This window comes from Theobroma cacao, chromosome 7 (assembly GCF_053813885.1).
Source record: "Theobroma cacao isolate CCN51 chromosome 7, ASM5381388v1, whole genome shotgun sequence".
NCBI classification, from domain to species: domain Eukaryota; kingdom Viridiplantae; phylum Streptophyta; class Magnoliopsida; order Malvales; family Malvaceae; genus Theobroma; species Theobroma cacao.
Window position 1 is genome coordinate 6,118,858 of NC_142645.1, and position 12,490 is coordinate 6,131,347.

The following is a 12,490-nucleotide window of genomic DNA, read 5'->3' on the forward strand; positions in this document are numbered from 1 at the left end:
CTTCTTCTTTGGTAGCTCCCAATCAAAATAATTTAAAAAAAAAAAAACAATTTGATCTTATCAATGAAGAAGCAAATTGTAATCACAATTCACAAATTAATGATGCACGTGAATGAATTAAAATTGCCATCCAACAGATTAAAGACACTCGCCAGGAAGGGGGTAACACTAGGAGCAGCAAAGGGGGGTCTCACGTTGTCGCGTAAGAGCCCTTCTGCAGGGGATCGGAGGGGAAAAGGACTTCAATGTTTAGGGTGGAAGGAAGTTACTGTCGCCTGGCAGAACCTTTCCATGCAATCTTTATTCCAGGCTCGTTTTAAATACTAAGCTGCTCCTAGTGTATTTTTCAACAATGTTGCCAGTACAGGTTTTGGTTTCTGTTTGATGATCTTCTTTAAAAGCTATGAGTCTATTAGGGGGAACTCTTTTGGGTTAGCTGCCAATCGCTTTTTGAGCAGCCTTTTGACGTAAGTGTATAGCTCTTTTACACCAAATCTATCATAAGAAGTCTTTCATCATCAAAATTCAAGATTTTTATGACATACTAACTCTTATCTATTACTAAAATTCAATTTTCTTAAAAAAATCAAATTAAAAATAAAAAACAATCAAACAAATGAAATTAATTTTATATGAAATACGTGGAAGAGAAGTTAAAAAGTATTAGTAACATAAGTGTCATAAAAATCATAAGTGATATTTTAACTAATTATAATATAAAAATTTAAATTGTTAATAAAAGAAAAGAAAGGAAGACTCAATTGAAAGTAAAAAAAAATGAAAATGAAAGAAAGGAGAAATGAGGGGGTTTAGGGTTTAGGGGGGGGACAACGTTGTGTTGACCGCCGACCACCCGAGCCTCCCCTCATTGCGTTTCCTTCTTTCCTTAAGTTCTCCTTCAATTCTTTCTCCCACATAGTTAATCACGCTCCCCCCTTGTAATTAACACCGAGCACAATTCATTCTCCCTTGTATGTTTCTTTTCCTTTCTTCAAGCACACGTGGTCCTTGCATGTTTCTTTTCCTTTCTTCAAGGGCATGTGGTGCTTGCATGTAATTTATTGCATATTTTCTTTTCCTCTCAAAGCTACACATGGAGTTCCTTTCGTATTTTCTTTTCTTCTCAAAGCCACACGTGGTGTTCCTTTCATGAAGGTGGAGTTCCTTCCATAGTTTTCTTCTCAAAACCTCACATTCTCATAGGTTAAGGCACCATCCAACATTGTTCTGCCACGGGTTGCTACTTCACGGCATATTACCATATAATTCTTCACGCCTAGAAGCCAAACTCATTTCTTAGCCTCGGGTAACTTGGAAAAAATGAAAACCATAAGAAAAGAATTAGGCTCCCCCATTCCATGGTAGCCTCAGGTAGCAAGGGAACCATAAGAAAAAAATTTTATATTAATTTAAACTCCCATAGTCCATCGAAGGTAAAGACTCGTTGTTGAGGTTATGGTTGAAGTTGTGTATCGAAATTGAAAGATTTCTAGTTAAATTTTATTGTCGAGGCTGAACAATTAATTGTGAAATTGTGCTAATTCAAATTGTGTAACTGATGGTGGATTTGGTTGTGATAGGTCTTGTTGAAGGCCAAAGATAATAAGTTGTGCAATAACTTGGTAGTTTGGAGGCTAGAGAAAAATTCTCTTGCCACGGTAAACAGTTACAACGTTTTAAAATTAGACTTGAGAATAGTCGTAAGCCTCTAATGTAATTTGAAGCTAAAAAATGATGTTAGAAATTAATTGTGTAATTTGTTGCCTTTGGTCCCATTAATTATAGCTCTGAGGATTTATAGTTAGAGGAGCTAAGTTAGGTGGCTTTAGAATTTTGATTGGTGACATACCAGGGGACTTGCATTAAAATATTTTGATAAGGCAAGCATGAAAAATATTTATTCAAAAAATACATGTGCCTTGAGAATATTTTCTCATGTTTTAATAAATAAAGTTGGGCACATGTGAATGTATTTAAGTTTTAAAATGCATGCATTGAGAACAAGCTTTTCAAATTCAATAATGTGATGATGCTATACCGTGTAATGCACTGCAAAAAAACTTACAATTATCGAAGAATAAGGTTACCATTAGTACTGATGGAATCAATTTCATCGATAAACAGTGATGTGAAAGACTAACAGATGGCATGAAGTTTACCAACGGAATTATTTCGTTGGTAATGGTTTCACTGACGGAATTTACTGACCAACGTGCCGATAGATGGCCTGGTTGGTAATGTGGTAAGATTGCAAATCGAATTACTGACAGAAATTCAATCATCAATCTCATTTAAAACTTATTAAGTTTATCGACGGATTTATTGATAGAAATTTCCATCGGTAAGATTAATTAAAAAGTCGAGCGCCCTTCTTTCCCTCCATTTACTCCTAGCTCTCTTTTCCACTCCCTCAACTCTTTATCCCTCCCACTCATGCCTGTCACCATGCCGCACCACCCCTCCACCCGTCCGACCTAGCCCCTCTAGCTATTCACCCGTCCAACCCAACCCTGACCCCTCGCCCACAGCTTCACCAGAGCTGCTGCTTGTGGTTTTACACCTACCGCCCGTCGCACTGCCCCTTCAGCCATTCAATTTGACTGGCTTTGCTACCCATTTTGCTCTGGCCGGGGGTAGTGTGGAAGCTTAGAGGGTAAGCTTCCTTCCATTCCTATTTCTATATGTTTGATTTGAATATTTGAGGTTTTTAATTTGTTGTTGCTATTTAGTGTTTTGTTGTTTTGATTTGATTTATTTAGGGTTTAGTGAACAATATGTTGGTCATTTGATTGTGGGTCATTTCCTTTTAGTTTGTGAAATATTTGAAGATTGTGGGTTAATATGAAGATTGTCGTTGATTGAAAATTTTATTAGGTTATTTTCTTGAACAATTTTTTAACAACTTAATTAGTCATAGGAAAATTCTATTAGGTTATTTAGCTGTTGGCAACAACTTAGTCAGATGAAAATTAGGGTTTAGTAATATTATATAATATTATATTTATTTAAATTAGGAATTAGGGTTTATGGAAATAATTACATAATTTATAATTAGTAAGAAGAATCATGTATTGGTTATTAATCAATTAATTAAATCAGTTGATTTAGTAAAATTTAAGATTCAGTTATATTAATTAAAATTTTATTAAATTAATTAAATAACTAAACTAATCAATTGACAAAATGTTTTACTTATTAAGCACTTAACTAAATTAGTAATATTCTTTAATTTTAAACATATTTAGGGTAATTAAATTAAGATGTTAATGAGTAAATTAAATAATTTATTTGGGGTTTGTAATGTTAATTAAATAAGTAATATTATATAATATTATATTTATTTAAATTAAGGTTTTATTAAATTAATTACATAAATTAAGTAATTAAAAAGAATCATGTATTAATTAGTAATTAAGTACTTAATTAGAATAGTGAATTTAGTAAAATTTATAATTATTTAAATTAATTATGATTTTATTAAGTTAATTAAATTTATAATTATTTAAATTAATTAGAGTTTTAGTAATTAAGTAATCAATTAAATTAGCAATATTGTTTAATTTGATAAATATTTCAATTAATGAAGGTATAAGGAGTTAATTAAATAATGTAATGTGTTATAAGTAATTAAGAAATTAATTCAGATAGTAATATTATATAATATTATATTTTTTAAATTAATTCAGGTTTTATTAAATTAATTAAATAATATGACAAATATTAAATTAAGTAAGATTTTAGGGTATTTTATATAATCATAACAAATAAAATTTTTATAATTCTACTATTGAAGTTTGTTTCCATTTTTGATTGATGTTTGTGTTAACATGTACTAATGGACGACATTATATGTCTATTATAATATTTTTCTCAGAATGGAGCGAGATAGGTGTCGGATGTATTCCCAAGTAAATTCAAATGGATATCTTAAGATAAAATTTATGAATGGCATAGATAAATTTATTTCATTTGCATTCAATCAACCAAGATATGTGACTAAAAATAAGATTAGATATCCTTACTCCTGGTGTATAAATATCAAGTTCTTAGTTGCTAATAAGGTTCAGGAACATCTATTTTATAAAAGGTTTACCTGTGCTTATACAATGTGGGATGCACATGGTGAATCATTCCATGCCAAGTTCGACTACTCTAATCGAAACCCCCATTTTGGACGCTACTATTGCGTCCAATAACATGTCGCAAGCTAAAAGCCTAGGATCGAGTCTTGGCTTGCCCACTCCAACTCATCCAGATCGACGGATACTTCTACATCCTCTCAGAGGAGGTAATTTCCTCTACTCTAAGTTATATCATTATATGCAATGAATTTAGTTAATTTATTCATGTGTTTTACTAATAATAAGTCTATTTTGTAGTACTTTTGAGAAAACTAGCATCACTTCAATAAACTTTAGCCAACATGGAGGCAGGCTCCTCAGGAGCATAAGGATAACATGTGGCATAAATTTAAGGTAACATGTGGCGTATTAGTGTATATCTATCATAATTTCTCATACTAATATATATTTTTCTTAAATGTAGGAATCTTTTACACGAGTTGCTATAGTTGTAACAGAGGTCCGATCTATATGGAAGAAGATTGGCAAAGATCGCCTCAAGGATCTATTAGCGGATAAGCGCGACAAGGCCAAGAAGGACACAGACGGCCTTGACGTCGATCTCCTATTGATGAAGGGTAAGGAGCAAACTTGAATCACTGTTGAAGTATGGGACCAGCTAGTTGATAATGTATGGTCCAAGCTTGAGTGGTAGTCACGCTCACACAAAGCCAAGCAAAATTGCTTGACAAAGAAGGACAGCAGCGTAGCAAAACATACATGTGGTTTTTTGCCTTTCGCCCTACACTAAAAGAGGATGGTATGTGCTTTTATTATAATACTACAAAAATTATTCACTTTAATAATACAATTCTTTATGTTGTTAACAATTCTTTATGTATTTTATTCTAATTGTCTTTTTATTATTACAGTCCGAATAAAAGCAGCGATAGGTGACATTCTCTAAGCTCTTCAAATGTACTCACAAGCAATAAAAAGGTACTAGAGAATTTGTAGACAACAAGTCTAAGACTGTCTGTGTAAGTAATACGTGTGTTAATATATATATTTGATATATATGTTGTTTATTGATTAAATAACTTAATAATTTTAATTGCTTATCTATTTGTAGGAATCATACACTTCAACTTTATCACGGAAGTATGGTGAAGAGACGTCGATCCAACCAAAGTTTAGTCTTGAGGCATGGATCGAGGCTATTAGAGGACCCAACAATACTCAAACCCACATCTACGGATTTGGCACCAGAGTCTCCGTTTCGAGACTTCTAACTCCAACAGCGACGTTTGAGTCTGCTTGTGGTCCTAACATTACATAACCTCCTCCGCCTCCCGCACTTAAGCCCAAGGGAGAGGGATATCGACAATTGTTTAGTAACATCAATACCTTGATGATGTCGATGGGCATAATTAATAAGTTATTGGAGGTCATGTAACAACCCAAGTCGAAGCACTAGCCTAACAATTTTTCATACCTAAACCACGTGGCCCTCAAAAGCTCAAGCTTAAGTTGCTAGTAGTAATAAACTTAGATTATTATATAGATCTTAACAATCACATTCACATTAGATGTGAAATGTGGGATATCGCAATCTCACCCACTCAAATCCTTGATGTCCTCATCAAGGCCACACATCATATCACAATCAAGGCCCATTTCACAAGATCAAGATCTCATCAGTGCAATGTGAAAGACCACATCGAGCTAGCGCATATTCTGATACCATTTATAATGGCACAAGTCCAAGCACTGGAATAGCAACTTTTTAGGCCTAAACCACATGGCCCTTGGTGCCCATCATGCCACCAGAACAATACTGGATTTGAATTAAAGTTAAGAAAACACAAAATAATTTAGAGTTTTTGTGCCTAAACTATGAAAATACAATGTTAATCATACCTTAATCAGAAATTCCTTGAATACTTTTCCCTTTTCTCTATCTTCTTCTTCTTCTCCTTCTTCTGACTATCTTTTTCTTAAGCTTGATGATATAAGACTAAGTTAACTTCTACTGATTTTTTTTTCAACTAATTGCTTTTCTTTGAATGATGCTGAGATAAAACTGATTGCTTTTCTTTTTAAAACATGATAAGATTAACTAACTACTTTTTTTAAAATGTGCTAAGATAAAATTGATTGATTTTCTTTTTAAAATATGATAAGGTAAAACTAATTGATTTTCTTTTTAAATGGATAATGTAATCTGATACCAATTAAAATATGTGCACTCTATTTTCTAAAAGGTCCTTTCTTCTTTTCTCTTTTTATTAATAACCCCAAGGCTATATCTACAATTATCCAACAAAACAATATATTTTTTTGTGAGGGGTATTACAAGTCATTGTAACTAGGTTATCACCTTCAAACGCCTCTAGATCTTCCTTATCATAGTCGTCAGGTCCACCATAATAGCAACAGCAGCTACTCACCCCCCTTTAGTGAGCTTTGTATTAGAAACTTATTTGGATTATTATCATATGTTTACAATGGACTTTTTTTTATTAATTATAATTTGTATTACATTTTCATATTTTTATATGAATATATGTTTGCTATATATTTACTTTATCAATAACAGCATCATATAATAATTTTATTACAAATAGAATAAAATTTAATTTTCCAAAAAATTGATTTTATAATTATTACTGATGAAATTCATCCGTTATTGACGGAGTTCATCAGTTACCAACGAAATGATCAACAAAATTCATCCATTACCGATGAAGTTTATACAAAATACCGACAAAATACCAACAGATTACAAGCAATTGCCAACGAATACGTCTTGTAAGCTTCAAGGCCGACTTCGTCAACTATCCATTAGCAATTCCATCAGTAATTATAGACGAAATTACCGACGGATTTATTCTGTCAGGGATTACCGAGGGAAATGATCAGCCGAATTTCCCCTATTACTGACGAAAGACTGACCTACGAATCCGAGCCTTTGCTAACAAACATCCTGATGAAATATTCCGTCATCAATAGATTTGCCATTACAAATCATAGTATTTTTGATCGAATACTGACAAAAATTTTCATCAATATTTCCATTGGTAATGAAATATACCAACAAAATCTGAACTATTACTGACAAAAAATTTTTGTCGGTTATGCCTTGTTTTTTATGTATGATGCTGGTTTCAAATTAAAATATAAACTATTGACATTTCAAAATATTATGTAATGCTATCTATATGTGTACTGAAGGGCATGGTAACAAAGCTACATGTCATGTGCTTTCAAATAATAAGATAAATGTTTTCTATGTGTGTGTACTAAGGGGCATGGTAGCCAAGCTACATGTCATGTGGTTTTGATTATAAGACAAATGTTTTGGTGGAGTAGTTAGGGTGAAGGATCTGTACTAGCGACAGTATCGCCAGACATTGTGCAAATGGCAGCAGCACCCCAGCTAGCAAAGGGCGTGGTAATGATGCTAGCCTTGTGGCTGGAGGATGGCTCAAACATTATATATATATAGGTTAGTGGCTACATACACTTGACCATTGGGAGCACCCTTGATAGTGGGGCGTGGAATACACTATCTTTGACTTAAGGTCAATGGGACTAAGTATTTAGTGCTTCACTAGTATGCTCCGCCACAAATTTGTAACTTGAATGGCTTAAGTAATTTTTCACAAATGCTTTATTTTTTGAATTGAGGAATTTTGTCTCAAGTATATTGTTAATTTAATTTTGAGGTCTCAAATGACTTTTGGATTAAAGCTTTGACAAATTTTGAGTTACTAGTATGGGAGGGTGTTTAAGTATTATAAACTGTATTCATGAATTTCATTTTAAACTAAATTGCATGGTAAGGAAAGATGCATAGTTTTTATTAAGCTTCCCCATTTATTTGCTTGTTCTCATTTTATGTCCTTCACTGAGTTATGCTCACCATTTTCAAAATTGCATGTTTTTATTTTCATATCCAAAGATAATTGGATCATAAGGTGATGAGTCCGACCCATATCCCTCAGCTGGTAGGTATGTCTATAACATTCGATAGCAACCTTACGCCTTAGTTTTCCATTGTACAAGTCGTGGGTCTTGATATACTAGATAATTCAGTATAGACTTGATGTAGTCAAGAGGTGACGTTATCTTGAGATTGCACATTAATGTATATAAGCACATACTGATTTATGTTGTCGCTTTGTATTGAGGATCGTGTGAATTCATGTGCAAATAGATGTATACATACAGGTTGTGATATATATATATATGTGTGTGTGTGTGTGTGTGTTGGAGGTTGATGTTTTTTGCCTCGGATGATAGCACGTTAAGAGGTTGATGTCTACCTTTCTTTTCTCGAGGGCTAGGTGACAAGCCCAATAATAGTGTAAATATATAAATCTATATAACAACTTGGTCTCGTAACCTTGGATCAACTCAACAACCGATTTAATTTTGTCAAATATTTGGCCCAATGAATATTTATTAATATTCTTAATGCTCCAACATAAATTGCATATGCAATTGCCAGTTTCCTTACCAATTTCTGCTTAAAGCTCAACTTTACTCCATTTCCTATACAAGGTAATCAACAAGAGGGCACCGGCTTGGCAGGCGAGACCGCATATTAAGCCTATCCACAAACCCTGAAGAACAATAAAGCATAAAAGTGAATAATAAGGAAGATTAAGAACAGAATTACGGAATGTAATTAATTAACTACTTGGGTAAAAAAAGAATTATAATCTTCACCATAGCATAAAGCTTAAACTTAAATCCAAGAAGGCCTGCAATTGGCATTCCAATGAAATAGAAAGTCCCCAAGTTAGCCCACACTGCTAAGAGCTGCCAACCACTTCCTCTGGCCACCCCTGCAACATCAAAAATTAGAATCATTAACTTCAATCTGGAAAAACATTTATGACAAAAATGTTGGCTGGTGGTACTTCAAACCTGATAAGACTCCCTGTAAAGAATCAATTGTTATTGAGATCAAAAGCAGGGGTGTCATTGACCCAAATTTCTTTATAATTATAGAGCTGTTACTAAAGAAACCAGCCCAGATATTATGACCAAATGCTAAAGCAAGGACAACTGCAAGAGCTAGAAGAACGGAAAGCTTGAGTGTGACAGCCATGGCATTCCTTGCCCGAGTAGGATGCCCAGCTCCCAACTCATTTGAAACCCTTGTGCTGTAAAATGTTTTTGATTTTCTCAGGATTTATAATGTTAGAGATTTATAAACAAATGGTAGAAGATATTCAACAAACTAACCTTGCTGCAGCACTAAGGCCATAAGTAATCATGTAGGCAATGGCTTCTGTATTCACGCTTGTCACCCAAAAAAAAAAGCATCATGTCAATCTTCAAAATGATTAAAACAAAGGAAATAACCAACCAATACACTGTTTAACATGGACTTTTCAATTTACCCTAATTTATTTGAGGTCCATATTTTTTGAACACTTTATTATTCATGCGGGTATCGACACTTGTAATCCAAAAATTAATGTAAAAAATCTTGTCAAAAACATGATGTATCCGTGTCTGATACCCTATCCTAATTCCATGTAACATAGTAGAGTCAATACATATTTGAAAACTATAGTGCCAAGCTTACCACATTGCAATCAATGAAGTAGTAACTTCTGAATTAGGCATCAAGCCTGCTAACAACACAAGAAGCTCGAACGCCCAGTACTCCAAACTGGCAAAAAGAGTAGCAAGGTTTCAGTTTATAAGAATCCTTCTGCCAGAATGTTATTTTGCTCCTCATTTATCGGAAATGATATGGTAAGAGAAAAATTTGATCAAATTTTCGAAAACTCACCAAACCATTGCTGCAGAAGGGAGGGCTAATTTCAGGTTTGTGAGAATGTACTGAAACGATTCAAACGACATTCCTTGCCATGTTTGCTCAAATTTCTTGGCAGAAAACACATAAACAGCCAGGAAAAGAAGTGAAATCCATAGTGAAACTGAAGCTGCTAATGGAGCTCCTTTGAAACCAAGATCTGTCCAATTGACCAAAGAGTACACAATGCCGAAATGGATGCCCAATGGAAGGACCGAGAACCAGACCAGGGGCATTACAACGCTCTGTGTCTGAAGAAATCTCAAAATGTTTTGCACGAAGCCGTATGCAAATAAACCTGGAATGAGATACCTAATGTACAAGGCTGCAGTTTTTGAAATTTGAGCATCTTGTCGGAGCAAGACAAGTATCGGCTCGGTGTAGAACCATAAGATTGATATGAAAACAGAGAAAAGGAAAGAAATGATGCAGGACGCTTGGAGATAAATTCCCAGCACTCTGTATATTTTTGCACCAAATCGTTGACCACAAAGTGTCTCTAGTGCTCCACTTAGTCCTGTCTAAAACAAGAACAGGGGAAAGATCAAAAAGTCAAGCAGCAAATGCTAGACTAAATATTGACAAACAAATTAAACCATTGGTCCAGAATGGAAGGATTGTTAGGACAAAAAGACAAAAGATTAAGCTGTAATGAACAATTTTTTATCAAGGACTATACTCTTTCTTGGTCCCAGCTATAGACCTTAAGCCAAAAGAAGAAGAGATGGGTTGAGAGAGAGGCCAGATTAGGAAATTAATCAATGATTTTGTCCTTAGCTATATAAGAAGACAATCACATAGATTTCTTTCAAACTAGACATAATAAATTAAAGAAATAAACACATAATCGTTTATTTAAATGCGAAACGAAAACTAACCATGAAAGCAAAGCCGGTGACTGTGGCCCAAGAATTAGCAAGTGTTGCACTAGCAAGCTCAAGCTCTCCAAGGTGTCCAGCAAACATGACAGACACCATAGTTATGGAAAAATAGAAAACATTAGTAAGAATCATTGGAAGTGAGAAGATAACTTGATTCTTGGCCTCTTGCAAGTCCAATACTTTCTTCCACCACCTTCCTTGATCATGCTTATTTGCCTCTGATAACAAGGCAGATGTATCTAAACTTGTGTTTGATGATGGCATCTCTATGTTCTTCTCCTTCTTTGGTAGCTTTCAAGCAGAAAATAATTGATCTTATCAACTTAAAGCTAGTGGCTGTCTTAATTCCTTCTATACCAAGTGCATACATATATATATATATATAGTTGAACAAGTCAATGAAAAAGCAAATTGTGATCACAATTCTCAAATTTATAATGCACGTGAATGAATTGAATTGCTGTCCAACAAATTAAACACAAGAAACAAAAGAAATTAATTCAATATGAAGGACATGTCAGAGAAATTAAAATTGGTACTGAAGATTGCAGTAATAATGGGCCTATTACCTCGTCAGATACCCTATCCATTTAATTAAACAGTAATAATTGCCCATTTAATTAAGATTGAAGATTGAAGTAAGAATGTCACTTGACATGGTCAAATGACATGTTATGATGCAACTTGTTAATATGCCATGATAATATGATATGTAACATTTTTCAACATCCAATCTATCACGTCTCAAATGCTTGACATAACAGACATCACATGCTCATGAAACTGAGTCTCATAAACATGTAAGGCAAAGGATATTATATAAATCAAATGTATTGTCTCCAAAAGTCACTTCAAAATTTACATTTTACAAAACTTTAAGTCGCCAAATGCAATAAAAATGCAATATATTCTAAGAAAGATACAACATTATCCATCTAGCTAACTAAAATCGAATAGTCACATCAAAGTTTATATAAATTAAAAGGACAAATGCTAATTTTGCTAACCAAAGTTCTCGCCACACTAATCTAATTCCCCAAAGATGCAATGATATTGAATTCTGTAAAAATGATGAAAGTTAAAAAATGAGTACAACCGCTTCGCAAGTAACTAATATCCCCTTAATTGAAATAAGCATGCTTCAAAACATTTAAATCAAAATTATCAATATTCATATAGATATCAAAACAAAATTTCTAGATAATCTCATTCATAAACATGTTTTTTCAAAATTACATTTTTAGATAAATGAAATACTTTTAATTTTATTTAAAATAACAGGACTGACATAATTTTGCAAAGATTATCAATTTTAGTGGTGTCTCGTCACATGTGATGGCCACACGTAACCTTTGTAATATAGGTCATATTCATAACAAAAACCACAATTAACCCTAGTGGCATTGATCATAAGCATATCAAAAGCAATCGATGGTAGCATAGTACATATATATATATATATATATATATATATATATATATCATAAAAATCATTATTTTGTAACCGATGGCATGATATGAGATAGATCTTTAATCACAAAATACATATCAACATGAGCAACATTTAACCCCCATTGGTAAAGTCATAGGATAGTCATATTAGGAGATAAGACAAAATGTATTTTCAAATTAGACAAATTTGCAAAACAATATTATCCACTTTCACAAAACATATCTCATGCACATCAAATTTCACATATTTGTTTCAAACG

General features: G+C 33.4%; 1 protein-coding gene across 1 annotated transcript; it reads right to left on the reverse strand.

Moving 5' to 3' along the window:
* Positions 1 to 8,491: 8,491 nt before the first annotated feature.
* Positions 8,492 to 11,112, reverse strand: LOC18594034 (protein DETOXIFICATION 18-like). The gene is made up of 7 exons (XM_018125217.2): positions 10,776 to 11,112; positions 9,874 to 10,418; positions 9,664 to 9,750; positions 9,318 to 9,374; positions 8,997 to 9,235; positions 8,796 to 8,914; positions 8,492 to 8,689 (listed from the first exon to the last, which is right to left on the reverse strand). Exons 1-7 carry the CDS (start codon positions 11,040 to 11,042, stop codon positions 8,594 to 8,596), a joined length of 1,410 nt encoding a protein of 469 aa, XP_017980706.2. The 5' UTR covers positions 11,043 to 11,112; the 3' UTR covers positions 8,492 to 8,593.
* Between the last annotated feature and the right edge of the window lie 1,378 nt (positions 11,113 to 12,490).